At 38.0% G+C, this 17757-nt stretch overlaps 1 protein-coding gene across 1 annotated transcript in view; it reads right to left on the minus strand.

Annotated features, from left to right (window-relative positions):
• Window positions 1-3085: 3085 nt before the first annotated feature.
• Window positions 3086-17757, minus strand: part of SLC12A2 (solute carrier family 12 member 2) — a 56814-nt gene continuing 42142 nt past the window's right edge. Inside the window, exons 17-27 of the mRNA XM_059491830.1 lie at window positions 16545-16685; window positions 16241-16347; window positions 14422-14501; window positions 12973-13110; window positions 12229-12276; window positions 10618-10740; window positions 10310-10421; window positions 9696-9782; window positions 7742-7877; window positions 6976-7043; window positions 3086-6237 (exon numbers count right to left, since the gene is read on the minus strand). Of these exons, the coding sequence (XP_059347813.1) occupies window positions 6102-6237; window positions 6976-7043; window positions 7742-7877; window positions 9696-9782; window positions 10310-10421; window positions 10618-10740; window positions 12229-12276; window positions 12973-13110; window positions 14422-14501; window positions 16241-16347; window positions 16545-16685 (1176 nt within the window). The 3' untranslated portion in view covers window positions 3086-6101. The remainder of the gene's footprint in view (window positions 6238-6975; window positions 7044-7741; window positions 7878-9695; window positions 9783-10309; window positions 10422-10617; window positions 10741-12228; window positions 12277-12972; window positions 13111-14421; window positions 14502-16240; window positions 16348-16544; window positions 16686-17757) is intronic.

A 17757-nucleotide genomic window follows, 5' to 3' on the forward strand; every position in this document is an offset into this window, starting at 1 on the left:
CAGGGAGAAGGATTGTGACAAAAATCCCTCAGAGCCAGGGGCCACTGCCTTTAATTGCTGTCAACAGGGGTGAGAGGGCTGCGAGGGCCACAGCACAGGCCGCTTTACTTTCATTTTTGCGTCATTGTCAGCAGGGCAGAGCAGGCTGACATTTCCCTGCAGGCCTTCACCGTTTTCTCTCTGTAGATTGGCTCACTACTGAGAAATCTTTAGAGCAAGATGTGTTGAAAAGTTTAATTTAACACGGCCTGACAGTTTAAATCCTCAGGGATTCCCTTTCCCTGCTCCCTGTTGTGTTGTGAGGTGCAGTTAAGGCTGGCTGTGCAGGCAGGGTGCAGAGAGGGGATGGAAAGGCAGTGTTGTCACAGACATCTTTTCATAAAAATCCTTTCTTTAGGATTTTTCCCCCTTCTGAGAAGCTGTGGCCTCAGCAACAAAATGTAAACAATGGTTATCTGCTGCTGTGGAATGCAACAGGTGCATCCGTGATTGGTGTCCTGTGGATGTTTGGATTTATGACCACTCACGGCAGAGCTGGGTCTCGCTCTCTGCTGAGCCACAGACCTTTGTTACTCATTCCTTTTCTATTCTTAGCTTAGCTAGCCTTCTGAGATCTTTCCTTCTATTTCTTTTTAGTGTAGTTATAATGTAATGTGTATCATAAAATAATAAATCAAGCCTTCTGAACATGAGGTCAACATTCTCGTCTCTCTCTTCACCCTGCAAACCCTTGCAAGCCCTGTGACACAATGTTTTCTGGAAGAGACAGCAGGCAGATCACAGGAGGGACAGAGATTGCTCTCAGGTCTGTAAGGACAGGGGTGCCACAGCCAGCACAGGCTCCTTGGTGACTTCTGTGGGTGCAGCTGTCCCGAGGAGCCCCAGGGATGGAGCACAGCCTGTCAGCACCAGAGGCTCCTCTGGGTGTAGGAAGCCTCCTGTGCTTCAGGAGAAACATCTTCCCTGGCGCTGTTTGCAGAATGAAACATTTCCCTGTTGCTGCTTCACCGTTTCCTCCTTCCATGTTGTTAAGTTTGCCCAATTATCCCATCATAAAAAAACCCCAAACAATATTAAAAGTAGTAGCAATTTTAATTGAATAGTTAAGATTTAAAAATATATAAAATTGTATACAATATAATTTTATTAAAATAAGGGAAAATTTGGTTCTAATATTAGCGCATAAGTGAAAGATAACCCCGGGGTACAGAGTGCGGGGTTCTGGGACCCTTGCCACATCACGTACGAGCTTGCCAAGTACAGATTCCCCCCTTAGATGCCATGTGCAAATGCCATCTCCTCCATTTTCGGTTCATCATATTTCTATCTCCGCTCTCATCACCAACTTTACCGCGCATGTGCCATCACTCATTTCGGTGGTCACACAAGTCTTTGGGAGTCTTCTGATGAAGATTTCGTAATCTTCCTCTGTGTCCTTTAATTCACCTTTGGGCTACACATGCGCACCGAGCCAGTACAGTCTAGGCCAAGACTAACGTATCACTACATCTACATATCAAGGCAATAAATCCCTTATAATTAGCATTTTTTGGGACCCAACCAGGTTTTGCTTCCTTTCTGCTCATTTTTAGCAACTGTATCTTCAGCTTCTTTCCTCCTGTTCTTGCGAACATCTGCCGGGAGGGAGGGTGGTGGAGCCCCTCCCCTCCCTCTCTTCTTTGGCATTACAACTTTAAACTGTTTTATTATTCCCAATTATTAATAACCGTATCAATATTGATTATGTTTCAATTTTTATCAGCACGAATCATACCTATTTACCACAATGTTAACCCTCAAGGCTTTGGATCAGCTCTCCTGTCCAGCCTCCGTCACCTGTAAGTCAGAGTTAACTCTGGAGAGCTGCTCAGCAGCACACGAAGGCGGAACAGCAGGAAGGGTTTGAGGTGCTCCACTCGCTGCCTGTGTGGCTCCCAGCCCAGCTGGAACACAAACCAGGGTTTGGGATTTACACTGGGGCTGTGTGAGATTTGTTAGTGAGGCCGGTTAAGAACAAGCACCGGGCTGAGGGCTGTGCTGCTCGCCTGCTTTAAACCAAAATCACAGCATTCGTTCTCTGCACTGTGACCCTTCACTCTTCTGCAAAGTGACGGGGTCAACCTTGATCAAATCCTTATTTTTTACCCTCAAACGCATGCCTGAGGTCACTAAGGTGTGAATTCAGCACAAGGCAAGGTCATCACTCAGACCCACCTCTTCACACTGCTCCCGGCAAACAGGAGGATGCAGGAAAAGCTGCTGCAAACCTGCTCTGCCTCTTCACAGAATAAACCAGGGTGCAGCCAATGCCATGGGAGCTGTCAGGGAATTCTGAACAAGCTTTCCCTTCCCAGTGGCCTCCAAACCTCACTCCTGAGGTTTAAACACGACTGACAACGGACACGCAAAACAGCTCTCACTGTAGCAGGGGTCAAATACCAAAACTGACGAGATTTTGAAGTTTTTCAGAGTTCTGTAGGATTTTAACAACAGAACCCACCCTTCTTTATGCTTTTAAACTTCAAAGTACTTCTTAGTTGAGTGTACTGAATTTGGGGACAAACATGTCTTGCTTAAAAAGCAACTTTGCAACAGTCTGAGAAGCTCTTTTTGCAACACATTCCATGTCTCAGTGGACTTTTATTTTAATGGGAGAAAGAGGAGTTAACAGAGTCTTTGTGTGTATTCAGGGGCAAAACGGACTGGAGCAGATTTTCAGATACCACCACTGCAGCTGAGACACACCAGGGGCTCAGGATGGGTCAGCCATGGCAAACTTTACAAGGTTTTACAATTTTACATGGTTAGTTTCTTATTTTCTTCTAGACCTATGAGAGGCAAACATTCCTCCCCAAAAAACAACATGGTTTTGGTCTTACACCAGACACATGAACTGCTTTAAGCTCCACTGGTCCTGTGCAAATTCCACTACAAAGGTAATTTTTAGATGGAAGCAATAAGCATATTCACATCAGGAACCAAATTCAGCTTTACCCTGTTGAATTATGAACATTATTCCCATCCCATTAAAAAAAAAAAAAAAAAAAACGAAAAAGGAAAAAAAAAAGCTTTGTTAGACAAGACATTTGTATTGAATTCACTTCTTTTATTGCAGTGACATCCCCCTGGTACAAAGTATTAACTGCAATAATTATGTTAAAACATTAGAAAAGCATTTGTGTGGGACAGTTACAGTACAGTGTCAAATCTTACATCCTCAAACCAAGTGGGCCACAACCCACTAATGCTCAAATCTTTTAAATTATTTTTAGTTATTTTTTTAAATATGTAATGTCAGAAAAAAAAGCATATAAAAAGAATGTATGTAAAAGGAAACCTAAATACAAGTGAGCAAATAAATAATTGATTTTCACCAGCTATTATTGTCTTTCTAAACCCATACGAAGGAACCTAATCTATAAGAAGGTATGAATTGCCATGTGTAAGTGATTTAATTTTCCATTTAATTAATGATGATTGGAACCTAAGTAAAATTTGGCTTCAAAATCAAAGCAAGGAGTTGGAGTGACTGCCACTAACTGACATCTGTTGCAGACAATTACCATTTACTGTTCAAATTTAAGTGAGCAAATAATCTTGGACCTTGCCCTCATCCCTAGTATTAGTGGACTCCTGAGAGTGCATGTGAAAAAGCATCCTATGGTATTTCACAGACATGACCTTAACTATCCCCATTATGCATATTTAGATATACTTTATATAATTTTATACACATATATGCATGTATACACACACTTCATTTGGTTTCTGTGTTGTGTTTACAGATCACAAGCAACGGTTTCCTGAATGGGCCAATAAACCTTTTTTAAATAAGTGTACCTGTGCACGTTTTATTTTTGTATTTTTTTTTAAGATAGCAGCACTAAGTCCATGCCGTACTGTCCATCTGCTCAAAAGAATGTTACCCACAAAACAAGGAGAAACGTGGCAAAGATTCCATATGCACAATGTGACCACCTTATCCCCTACAAAACACTGTAAACCCGGTGATATTTATGTTGGTACGTTTGATCCACATCCCCTCAAGCTGGAAGGAAACATCACTCTGCCCCCACACTGTCTGTCTTGTCTTACAATGTTTTATCACAACAAGCTGGGCTCATGCTGGCATCAGTTATCTCACACTTAGCAGCAAGACATGCATGTTTGTTTTTCTCTAGAAGTTTTGAAAAAGTGAAATGATTCCACAGTCTCAAATCCAATTAACAGAAACAGCAAAAATTAAAAATAAAAAATAAAAAGAGAGAGAAAAAAAGAAGGATTTCTAGCAGTTTACCAAGAACTTGACAACAGTGTACACTGCACAGTGTATTTTTATCTTTAATCACAAGAAGTTGAAGCTCTACCTTGCCACGCAATGATTACACTTTGTCCTTCAAAAGGAACAGTTACATTTCAATTTGATCCTGTATTTAACAAAAAAAAAAACAAAACAAAAAAAAAAAAACAAAAAACAAAAAAGAAAAAAACCTCAAACCAAACAAATGAACAACAAAAAAAAAAAAAAAAAAAAAAAGGAAAAAAAAAAAAAAACCAACAAAAAACCAAACCAACCAAAAAACCTTTTCTGTGCATCCTTAAATGAAAGTCACTCACCCACTGGTAAACTGATCCAGTAGCATGTCCAATGTTAACATCACAAGCTTGTGAAATGTTTTTAGGCAATCCTTTCTATCCAAAAAAATATTAGGAATTTAAAAAACAGTTCACATTACTAACCTTTATACAAAGGCTCAATTTCTTTTGCAGGTGTTTGCAGTAGACTAAATTATGAACTTTCCCAAATATACAATGAAAGGGCACATAAGACTGGCAGTTTCTTTATTGAACATAGAAAATGTATAAAGTAGGATGTATGGAACAGATCAAAACTGCTAGACGATAAAACCTGAGTATTATTTAATAAGACTAATTCATTTGCTGACAACTGAATGAATTGACCTAAAAACATCTCCCCTAAGAACTTAGTGGTCCGTTTAACCATTTGTTGAAAAATGCGAGAGAACTGCAGCTTTTACATTTCATACTGGATAGCACAATTCCACATAGTGTTTACTGGTTTCTGTTAGATAGCATCACATTGCTTATATTATCCCCATTCAAGCCTTAAGTCGAGTTTTGTTTCAAAAATAAGTTTGAAAGTGACACTAAAACATAAGAGGCCAAGAACTAGGACAGGTCTTTTATTTTCTTCCAATTTGTATTAAGGTAGGAAGCCTCAGCCAGCAAGATGAGCCTGATTTCACAGCAGAGCTAAGACCAAGAGTGTACGACCCTCTGCCAAGGTAGATAAAATCAGCTCTCTGTCTCAGACTACTGCCAAAGGAGTGCACACTGTCAAATCTGAGAAAAAAGGACCCTCTCTTCAAGCAGAATTAGTTTTAACTGTTACAAAACTTAGCGGCAGTAACATCAAGGATTTGCTTTAGTTCAATTGACCTGCCCCAATTCTCACCTTTAAATCTAACAGATATAATAATGGAAAAAAAAAAAAAAAAACAAAACCAAAAAAATCAAAAAACCAAAACACTTTCTGACAATAGAAAACATACAGTACTAAGAACTAATAGCTCAATGGAAGACTGAAAAGCAGCATTCATTTTTATTGTAATGTGGAATAGACTAAAAACTAAAGGAAGTCTGATCGAAACTCTTAGTTGAAGGCAGATTTTGACATTCTATATAAATTTACAAAATAGGATGTATGGGTGAGATTTGGTTAATTTCAGAAGGCACCTCAAGGCTAAAAGGCTTTTATAAATCTATAATCCTTTCATTGATCAAAAATACAACATTTTATTGCTGCTATTCAAATAGCAAACAAAAAGCTCGTCTTGTTCTTCAGTCTAACAAGGAATCCTCCCCCATTAAGCAAGATTAAATTACAGAAAATATAGAATAAAACTGAAGATGTCACAACTTTTAGAAATACAGTGACTTTCCTTGTGTGCTTTCAAGTCAGTGAATGGTGAAAGAAGAGTCACTTTTTGCCTTAGTGATGTCGATGAGCTGTAGAGCACGCAGCCACTCTCCCTGGGCGCTGCAGTACCGTTCCGCCAGAGCTGAGCCGCGGCAGCGCCCTACGAGTAGAAGGTGAGGACGCTCTGGTGGTTGCCACGCACCAGCAGGATTGGAGGCAGGTCCTTGGAGAGCACTTCCAGCCAGGCCATGTACAGGGCGCTGGAGACTGCCCCTTTCCGTGCCACGGGCAAGCTCCTGCAGGCCACAAGGGAAACACAACTGCACTCAGCATGGACACCGGGCCAGCCACAGCGTCATCATGAATACGACAGACGATTCTAGAAAGATCTAATTGTTAAGTCAAATTTCCTAATATTTTTAATTTTATTTTTTACCCTCCTTACAATTAATGAGTTGAAAGTTTGTGCCTGAAACATTTCCATCTATTTCCCCGCTCAGTTTTGGCCTGTTAACACCATTTAATATTCAGGCAGCTTCATGCAGAATCCTCCTAAGCTGAGGACATTTACTCATCCTCAGCATTTTAAAATACAGCAGTAAGAAATCTACAACCCACCAAAAAATCTGCCTCTTGCTTGTTCACACCGAAAGTAATCCCCAAAAAATCTGTGAGCAAGATAATGACTCAATTTTATACAGAGAGATCCCCTAGAAAAGGAAATCAAAGGAAGGACTTGAGAACGAGGGGAGTAACTGCACACAGGAGTAGAAAGAATTTGAGAGTCCTGAGCTGCACCACAAATGTGGATGTGATCAACTAAAGCAGCAAAATCAAAAGCACAACACTAAAAAGAACATTTTTTTCTTCAGCAGAATGGTGGCTCCATACTTCTAAAAAATAAATATAGTCAGAACTGAAATCTTGAATACGCCAAGGCAAAGACCTGTTCCTGATCTGTATTTCCATTTATATTGTGAATTACTGCTCCATATCTATTCAGGTAGCACCACAAGTTAAAATAATTTACTTACATGACAATTATGTTAGCTGTACTTGAATGTTCTTTCAGCAACTCGTTTAACCTAATCTGTCGGTAAGTCTGTAAATAAAATCAAGCTTGTTAGGAACAGCTTTTGTTTAAAAACTACAAAAAATTCTTTAAAAAAATAAAGACAGGGAAAACACTATCACCACCTGGAATGAAATAAAAAGCAGGTATTTCCATCTCAATGTGGAAACTCCTCATTATTGAAAACCAATGGTTGTAAGGTTGGGAAAAAAGCAAGCAGCAGCTCAGAATGTGTAAGTGAGCCAAGTGCTTCCCTGCTACAGGATGTAATTTATTTTCTCATGCAAAGAAACACCTGAGAAGAAATACTTTTGTACTTTTGTCTCTGTGCCGCACAATAGCTTGGGAAAGATGTCAAACCTTCAACTGCTCCTCTGCACCACAAAGTGTTGCTTGGTTTTAGTGCTGTTTTTCAAAAATAATAATTATTAGCTTGATAAAAAAAAAAAAAAAAGACAAACACCTCAAACACCTGTCTGGAGATGAATGATTCTAAACTAAATGTGGAAATACTGTAGGAAAGCAGCCTGGGCCCTGCTCATACTTAAATACAGAACCTTTTTGCCTTTGTGAACCATCTAAATGGTTTTAGATGCTACTTTTTATCTGCTATTCATTAAAAAACTGCTATGGAAAAGAGAGCATAACAGGAATTAACTCATCACGACCACAAATGAAGTAGGAGAAGGAAGATTTAGCTGAGGTAACATTCTAAAAAAAGCCAGAACCTTTGTTTTGTAAAGCTCAAGCTCATTATCTGTTATCCTCCATGGTTCATCTTCCTTCATTTTATCTGCAACTTCTTGTTCTTTATCATCCTCGTGGAGTCGGAAGGGCTCTATCATTTCCTCAAAAGCTGCAATACTGGAAAGATCAAATGAACAAAAATTAGAGCAGACAGGAGATTTTACATCAATAATTATTTTCATGGTACCAGCAATTAAGTTTTACTGGTATGTAAAAATGAACAAAAGGTTTTTTTTCGCCTGCTTGTTGCAGTTAGAACCTCAAATCAGCTTTTTGCACACACAGATGTTGTGATTCAGCAAACAATTCGCCACACAATTAAAACTTTACTCAGGTCAGAAATTTACCTCTAATTTTAAAAGCTCAACAGTACCATCCTTAAAAAAGGTACAATAACTGGGAGCACATTCTTCAGAACTAACTTGGAAGGAGGAGGAATTTGCATGTTCCAGTAAAAATCAGCTATCAGGTCTCAGGTATTTCTGTTTGGATTCTGGCTTTGTTCTTTTTGTTTCTTTTATCTCTTTCCAGTACAGTCCAAGAGCCACATTCAAATGAAAAAAACACAGATATCCAAGTTAGTCTTCCTGCTGCACTTGTAAGAATAGGAACACTGTGATTTATCAGGACTTTAGAGCAAGAATTTCAGAATAAAACCTTCTGAAGGTCAAGGAGGAGTTAATTTCTGCTGGAAAGAAGAAGCCACATTGCCTTACTTTTTTTACCTACATTTCCTCCAGGAAACACCCACATCACAAACAAAATATCTTTATATCTACCCTTGGTGGTCTTTACTGTACAGTGACTTCACCTTAATCCAAAGAAAGGAAACAAATGTGATTTGCTATTCTTTGGCTGAGCAAAAAGCAGATCTAATAATAACATTATTATACAGCACAGCACCTGTTGAAAATAAATCTTCCTCCACTTGGTTCCCAGCTGTTGTTAATACCTAAATGGTATTTAGGAATATTCTGGATATCTTGTGGAGATGTATCCACAGAGACAGAAAAATGCTCTCAGAAGTAATCCACGGATTACTTCTAATAAACAAAAATAATTCCACATGGTTCCAGGATCTCAGCTGTGATGCATAAATGAGTTTACACCTTTGACAGCAGCAGGCTCCTGGAAACTGCATATCCAAAAGCATCAGAGTGCCAGAAATATTTTGTTTTCCTTTATTTTACTTGCTCAAGGTATTCTATACACTTAAGAAAAAACTACTAAAAAGGGTACAAAAGAACTCACATTAACTTTAGCATTTAGCCAAGTTCTAAAATAACACTTTCCAAATTCCACGGTGTATCAAGACTTTCAGATAAAAGCATGCCCAAATAAAAGATATTTTTACAACTTCAGCATACTCAAGAAGACCTGAAGGGAAAGGATGATAATGGCAAAGCAAAGTATTTTTAGATCATACACATTCTGTTCTAAATTTGTGCTGAAAGCCATCTACAATTAATGCTTTTTTGAACTTGAAAGTATGAAATATCATATGTATGATCATTCCTGTGTACACTGAAAGTCCAACCAAGTTAAAAAATGAGAAGGAAAAAAAAAGAAAAATCCAAATCAGGATATTTCAAGACCAAGCTTTGTTACCTAAACTAAGACATTAAGAGATTCAGATCATTTAAGTTTTGGTGAACATCTCTTAAAGAAGATTGCTCAGACAATTCAGAGTTGTGTTTTTTTAAAAACTTAATTTTTCTGAATTTATTATTACAATCTAAGGGCCAGAGATTTAAAAAATAAAGATTTCTATATTCTTGGACATGAGAGTTACTGTTAATTAATTTCCCACATTTTTGTGAAACACTGAGTAACACAGGATCTTCTCTACCATAACATATGTAGGAAAGAATTAAGTGTTCTAAATTAAAGAAATCACAAATTCAATGAACAGACAAGATGTGTTTTGCGACTTACTTTTCTTTCTTTGGCTTAGTATTAATATCCCCAAGGACCATAATATCTGAGAAGTCTATCCGAAATTTGCTGAGCAAAGTGGCCATCCTGCATCAGAAAAAACAAGCTTTTATACATGATCATAATTTTAACTTTTTCAAAGGTTAAACAGATAGTTGCTTGGTAATAAAAACCACTGGTTTAAGAAACAAACAAACAACAAAAAAAAAAACACCAACAAAACACCCCCCACACCCAAAAAAAAAGGCACCTTAAATGTAACAAGGATAAAAATCAAATTGACTTGGCATATGACTATAAATCAACAACATGCTTTGGGAAAAAAAAAAACACAAACAGTTTTATGACTTTTAAATAAGAGAAGAGCTCTCTCTTGAAGATAATCTCAGAAGATATTTGGAAATAGTGTCAGATAGTACTGCAAAAAAAATAGTTTGAGGTAACTCATCCAAAGACAATCTGGGGGAAACAAAACCTTTTTCTTTAGAAAGGCAACAGAATATGATCACACCTCCAGCAAAGAACAACTGAAATAAGGCAGGCAGGAAGAGAAGTAATCCAATGTGTAACATGCTGTATTAGCATTTGAAATGTAATTTTTGAGGCAAACTTACGCTCTTCTGTCATGATCAATCCTGTTTATTTTTCCACCAATGAACACCCTGATCTTGCAGTCCTTCCACTTCTTCTTGGTTGTGATAAGGTAAGGAATCAACAGTGTCAAACCTGTGTTTTGAACAGAATTTCAGACAAATTTAGAAAATTGTAGAGTTTTTTTTTTTTTACACAGTTTTACAGTGTAAAATTACACAGTACAGATTTTATATGAACTGACTTACAGATATATATTAACAACTAATCCAGAATACTCCAGTATTTTTTTTATCAGCAATTAAAGGTTTTAAATGATGAAACACATTACCTCCATCATCAAAGAGCCACCAGACGTCAATATTGCTCTTGCCTTGTTTCTTCTGGAACTGAGAGCTGGCATCAAGAAGTCTTTGGTCGGTCACATTTAAAGGAGAGGAGGAGCTCTTTGAATCTGGAAAAAAACATATAGTGAAATTTTGGTTTTGAGGTGTTTCGCTTAATCACATTGAAAATCATCAAATGCAACTCTTAACATTTTGTGATATACCTACTTTTAAATTAAAATTTTCCTTTACACCCCCCAACCCAACTCCAAATTTTGATGGATTGGATATAAACTGAACTGGCTGTATTTAGGGGGTCTAGAAGCTCATAATTTCAGCAGCTGAAGTCTTTTAGCAGGCATCTGAGAAATAAAGGATGTGTGAGGCCTCCGTGCAGACTTTTGCCTGCACAATTTAATTAGCTTTGCCCCAGAGCTTTAGGCCACACACTCTACCTCTTGCAAATGACAGAACTTCCCTAAAGATATGCAGGTAAGTGATTTTATAAGTAAATGTCTTGTCCTAAGTAATTCTCTCCTTAAATCCAGATTTCTTTAAGCATGTGGTAAAATTAAAAGCTATTTATGCATATTGGGCCCTTTTGCAAATAGTACTGCTTTGCATAACAAAGTTATTTGATTTACTGAGGACAAGACAATAATAGCATTTTCAGTTAGAATAATACAGATCCCATTTTTGAATTGCAGGAAAAAATCCCTGACCTCTTTCTCTTAATTAAAACCTCAGTCTGAGCAAGAGCCAGGAGTTGGACATTTGTCTCTGTCCTTATTTTATTAGGAATTTTTTAAATTTAGAGCACATCTGTGGCTGATTTACATTAATGTACTACTTTATTGCATACTGGGACTTCTTCCAAACTGCCATCCTGTGCTTCAAGATATAATCTCACTCTCCATTATTAAAACACAGAAGCTCCCAGCTGCTGAAATTACAAAGACAATGTCAAAACACTTCAGATTAATTGCAGTTAAGGCAAAAATACCTGATTAACTCAGAACAAGTTAGTGAAAACTGCTCAGTTAATTCCTCAAAATGCTGATTTGAAAGAACACTTTGCATTATTTCAACATGTTCACCTCAGTGGGTAGCTGTACCAAGCCTTAGTTTTGAGGCTATTTAACTATTTGCAAATAACAGAGCAACAACCATGGCTCTGGAAGGTACACTGAATAAACTGAGAGCACTTCCACTGCACCATCAGATGCTCCTGAACCAAGCAAGGAGCCAGACCTGACACACACAGCTGAGAAAGCAGAAAGGCCATTAATACATTTCAAATGTTACTTTACCAAAAGAGCTTTTTAATTTTTCTTGTTTTTTTTTTTTTTTTTTTTTTTTTTTATTTCCTACACTTATGCACAATCCTGTCTCAGTAGCAACCTCTTCTGGGAATTTCCACAATGTTGCCTTTTTTTCCCCCAGAGCCTAGGCCCTAAGGATGACGCACATTCTAAAGCAGATATGAAGAAGCAAATAAACATTGCATGGTTGGTATTTTCCTCTCTGGTACTTAGGTGTAGAAAGAATTACAAAAGGAAAACTAAAATCAACAATGTGAAAGAATGATTTAACACAAAAAGATGGAAAATGCCTGCCTTTATTCAACAGTGGTTGTGTTGGAGTCTTTCCATCCTCATCCTCCTCTGGAAGGTTTTTAAAGATACAAAATAAAAAGGTTAATTTCCTTTGTGATATTAATGAACACAATACAAATGTAAATTAAAAAAAAAATAGAAAGCAAAGACGTGAAATGAAGCAGGTTTTTTTGCACAGAGAAAAGCACACAAATGCAGTCTACCAAATCCTAAGATTCATTTCTACTTCAAAAAAAAAATTATATCTACCTCCACTACCCATCTAACTATTAAGGCTTTTGCTTTGTAAGAAAATAATAAAGCTGTTTATTGTCATATCAAAGTATCTTGAATGATTTGTATCTGTTAATATGCACATAATATTCTAGTCTGAGATTTAAAAACCTCCATAAATTTAGCAGCCTTCCCATCCCTTGTAAGATGTAGGGCACAATCCTCAAACACTTTTGACTGTCTCTCAAACTCAGTTACAAAAAAAAAAAAAAATCTATTTTAGGTCATTGGCTACCTCCTGGTTTATTTAGGGGTCTTAAAACAAATATTTATTCTACATACTGGTAACATCTGAGACAAAGTACTTAAGAGATTAGACATCAACATCTATAAAAGCATAACTACTCTTCTATTCCACACACACACAAAAATCCCCTAAATAATCTGTGGGCAGAGAGAGAGAGTGGAACAGAGGAGGAATGAGAGAGAGAAAGAATGAGAATTCCAGGCTCATTGCTCACTAGCAGTTACCTTTGCGTGAGGTGGGAGCTCTGTCACTGGCTGATGGAGCAAAAGCTATGGAAGTGTCTGTCTCAGACTTCTTGCTGTAATCCACTTTCACTATGACATCCTTGGCACAGGGAGACTTCTCTTGCGATGACAGCAAATCTTTGTGAAAGCAAAAAGCCTATTAGAAACCACTGAATTGCTACAAATTGTATCAACAGAGGTATGTGCCTGTTCTGAGTCGGTTTGAAATTAATTACATGCTGCTGCAACTGCTAGACCACAGCGAAGAGGGCAGGAGGGGGGAAAACCAACACAAAAATATCCTGTGAACTTCTTCAGAGCATAAAGAGGCTCCCCCTGAGCAGAGCTGTCATTTCTGCTCCTTTCCCAGGTTGTGGTAGCTGATTGCAACCACACCACCTACAACCAGGGCTAGGTAACACTCTGGAACTACAACCAGAAAATGAAAAAGAAAGAAATCACTTGGTGAAATGTTTTTTTTGTTTCTGCTTTTAACTCCGAGAGGAAGATGAGCCTCAGGCACAGCGCACACCAATGTGTCTGTCTCACTGTCAAGCCTTTTTTCCCAGGTTTGGCTTCTGTGAGCAGCTGCCAGAGCTGAAGCAAACTCACCAAGTCCCCAGTGGGCACCAAGATCCTGCTGACAGCCTGGGGTTACATTCCCAGCTTTCTCAGCAGTGTTGTTTCCACACTGCAGGTTCACTCCTTGCCATTTCTCACACTCCTCTGCCCTCCTGCACATGCTGACAGGCTCCTTGACTCTCTCCAATACCAAAACATTACTCTTTGGGACTAAAAATACTAAAACATTAACCTTTGCCAGCAAAGGATCCTCCTCTTTCAGGGGGATGTTGTTGCTTTTGTTTTCTACTCATGGTAGCAGCAGCAGCGCATGGTGCAAGCCACAAATAAATTACTCACGATCAAATCAGGGCACCAAAGCTCACAGGCTTGGAATGTAACTAAAATTTCACCACTCCACTTAAGAACTCTACTCAGAAAGCACAACCAAGTCTTCTACATAAAAAACATTTCCAAATTTGAATCAGAGTCCCTAAACTTGTCTGTAGGGGTTGGAAACCCACACCAAACTCAATGGCATCCCTGCATAGTGCAGTATTTGTTGTGATTTTACAACTTCTGGGCTTGAGCCCCAAATATTTGATGCCAACTTGCCAGCATCACTAATTAGTTTCAGGAAAGCAGCAGTTCTTCTGGAAGCAGTTGTATAAAATGTGCAAACACAAAAATGTGAAACACAGAAAATCCAAGTTCTGCTGCTGATCATGGGTTACTATCTTACAGTTCAGACTTAACTAATTTCACTGAATTTTATTGTACCACCGTAGAGATGTTTTGTTGATTTTTTAACTGAGCTTCAATATTTTCAGAATGCAGTTTTAGAAGGGAATTAGAACAGCAAATTTGCCACATGGAACAAAGTCATACCTTGGGCCTGAAGGTGAGAAATGTCCAGGCCCTCCTTGAGGCGAATGACGACTACACCATACTGAACATCAAAGGCATCACTAAACAAAAGCGATAAAAATAAAATATTTTAAACCTTTTTCTTTTCCAAATGAAAAATGCACCCTCCCTGAACAAATTCCAGTGAATGAGCACTGCCTTTGGAAGTCTCAAATTATAAACTTGCTTTAGCTTCAAATCCAAAACATTACCTGAACATCATTTTAGGAAAAACAGTATTTAGAAAGGATACCTATTCCTTCTACTCCATCTCTACACTACGTAAACAGTGATTAAATAAAATCATAATGAATAGGTCACTCAAGTTCTGCAGAGGTAGTAAGATCCACCAAGAAATTTAGATTCTTATCTCCATCCATCAAGAAAGGGGTTTGAGTAGATGTTTTTGATCTGAGGACTAAACATTTCTGACATCTTTCCAAAACGTCTGGGTATTGAAAACACCTAAGATGATGCAATTTAATATCAAACTAGCTGTAAGTTAGCATTACATCTGAAAAAACTGAAACTCACTCCACTCAAATATAAAGTGGCAGAACTTCATTACTGTAGAAAAGAGCAAAAACCCTGAAAAAACTGCTGAGTAAAGGTGGAGTAAAATTAGTAACAACCCAAAATATAAGACAAGAAAAAGATGAACTTAACCATATCATACAGTTTGCATTAGTCATTAATCACCATCCTTTACATATAAATAACTTGTTCAGTGCAAACAACCATAAATCAGAGAACTCCCTCCCACATCATTTCCACAGACAGAAATTTCTCAGGATTTCACTAATTAAACACTGTGCTTTAGAGATGGTAAGACTTGATTAGAAATGTTTGATGTATCAATATATTCTATAATAAGTGCAAGAAAAATTGAGGTTGATTTGAGATTTGTTTTGTCTATTAGTGAACATTTTAATTTCATTATTTAATGTGTTAGATTTGTAGAGATTAGATGTGTTTCTATTTTGTGTGCTTCAGAAACTTTTAGTTTTCCAGAAAGACATTTGACCTGCAGTTATTACCTCCTGAGGTTTCTTTAGGGATGTGGGGAACCACATGACTTGCTGACCTTGACAGATCTTCCTGCAAAAGCCATCCCAAAACAAAATAGGAAAAAAAAGAAAAACTAACCAATGTGTTTCCTTATTTTTCCACTGTATTTGGTGCCCCTGCTTTTCTCATAGAGACCTAGGTGAGATGACTTTTTTTGGTCCTTTCCTAATATCTGCCTGTAAAGCTTAAAGCCCCATCCCCTCTCTCTTTTAAAAGCACAGAAAATGAGAAATACAAAGCACAAAGGAAGTGGGTTAACCAGCACTTCAGCTGAACACAAAAACCTCTAAGTAAAATAAGCATTGTTTTTTTCCTTAAATGTTTGAGTAGCAGCACAAGTTACTCTTTAAGTCTTCAACCACAACTGGTCTGCCTTTCAACACTGTCAAGTTACTCTGGGATTTCCTTTCTCCTTTCTGTATTAGCCTGTGTGTCAGTGCTGTGCATCTTGTGAGCAAAGTGATTCTCCTCCTTTTCAGACAGTAGCTCTCAAACCTCAGACCTCTGCCACAACTCTTTTTTGATGCAGAAAGTTATTATGGAGATTTCTAATCTGCTTAAACTATATAGATTTGCTTGTTAATTTTCATATCAGAAAGGTCCCAAGGTGTTCAAGGTTGCTGAATGGAAAACCCAGGTCCACTTGAAAGAGACTTCATGTAACTAGGAACTTTCTTACTACCAAACATACTGAAATGGAATGTAGCAGCTAAACTTTGTATTTTCTACTTACTGGAATAAATTTATGTAGGTCTCAACATCTCTCATATCACCCTGTCTCCAGTTTTTCTTAAATCCAACAACAAGGGTGTTAGGTCTCATTCTACCCAAACCAGCAGCCTAAGAAGAACAAGAAGAAGAAGTATTTTATAAAATAACAGGTTACTGACACAACTAAAGGTTCTGTTTTCTGCTTAAGAGAATAATATTTTCATCAAAGCTTGAAGGTAATTTTGCAAAAGGAATGTATTTCTAAGTATAAAGCCCCTTCTGATTTTGATGGGCATCTTCAGCAATGCAGCCTTTTTTTTAAATACCTGCATTAAGTATTGTCCTCCATCCCTCAAGTCCTCTGCATGCACTGGTGCATAGAAAGCTTTCATCTTGTTTTTAATTAGCCATCGCTGATATTTGGCCAAATCAGTTGACAGCTCCTTCATGGCTTGCCTCCGAGGACCCTTTCAAAGAAGAAAATAATAACAGGGATGGGGAACAAGAATTAGGAATAGGAGTAATGGGAGTAAAAAAGCCCCTCCCAATTTTTAGTAATTGCTAGAAACAAATTCAGATTCACAGAACCTCAAAACATGCTTGAACACTTTCAACAACACCCCAAACCACAAAATAGCAGGCACTATCAGCAGCAAAAAGTGAAGAACTTTTACCATCTTCAGGAAGAGGATTGCTCAAACTTTATCAACCTTGTTCCTGCCGAGCACAACCCTCTTCCCCAGGGGGTGGGAATCAGCTTGTCCTCCAAAGCATGAACGTGGTTTTAAAAGAAAAGGGCTTTGTAAAAAAATACACACAAATGCAGGATGACTTAATACTACACTTTATGGGAGTCTTTGTATCCTGCAGTCAAAGTCACCTCCTCTTTAAATAGTTCCTTTATGTTATTTCTGTTGGGGTGAATCTTTTGTGTTCCTCCTAGGTATCAAAATGCAGAATACAGGACAAGGAATAATCAAGAACAAAGCAGCCCAGTTTTTGCAGGAGGACACAGACTCAACCAAATGGTCAAAGCTACTGAAGAATGAGGTGGTGCCACCCTTCCTTTAAGAAAGTCATTTTAAATAGGGAAAGAACATGCTCCCAAAGAATCTTCAGAGCTGCTTTCCTGCAAGAAGGATGACACCAGCTTATTCTTTCCTGTACAGCCCTACTTTTAAATGGCAGTGATTACATCTGTGATATCCTATCTCCCTAGCAGTCCTCTGTTTCTCCTTTCGTATTCACTGAAATATGAAGTTTATATAGACAGAAATTAAAAGCTTTTCAAGACAGAGTATCTGTACGTGGACTGCATTAACTTGATTTGCTTTAATCTGTTCATTAGATTAGTCACACTTGGTAAGTGTAATAAATTTAAAAACATTTAAGAGTAATACATGTTTTTTCAATGTCTTCCAGGTGTGTCCTGAGCCTGGTGTGAGCTGCAAACCTTTCGAGGGTGGCCCTGCTCTCCCTGTCCATGTCACCTATGAAGGATGTCCCAGTCCCAGACAAAGCCTGAGGGACACCACTCAT

The sequence above is a fragment of the Ammospiza nelsoni genome, chromosome Z (assembly GCF_027579445.1).
Source record: "Ammospiza nelsoni isolate bAmmNel1 chromosome Z, bAmmNel1.pri, whole genome shotgun sequence".
NCBI classification, from domain to species: Eukaryota; Metazoa; Chordata; class Aves; order Passeriformes; family Passerellidae; genus Ammospiza; species Ammospiza nelsoni.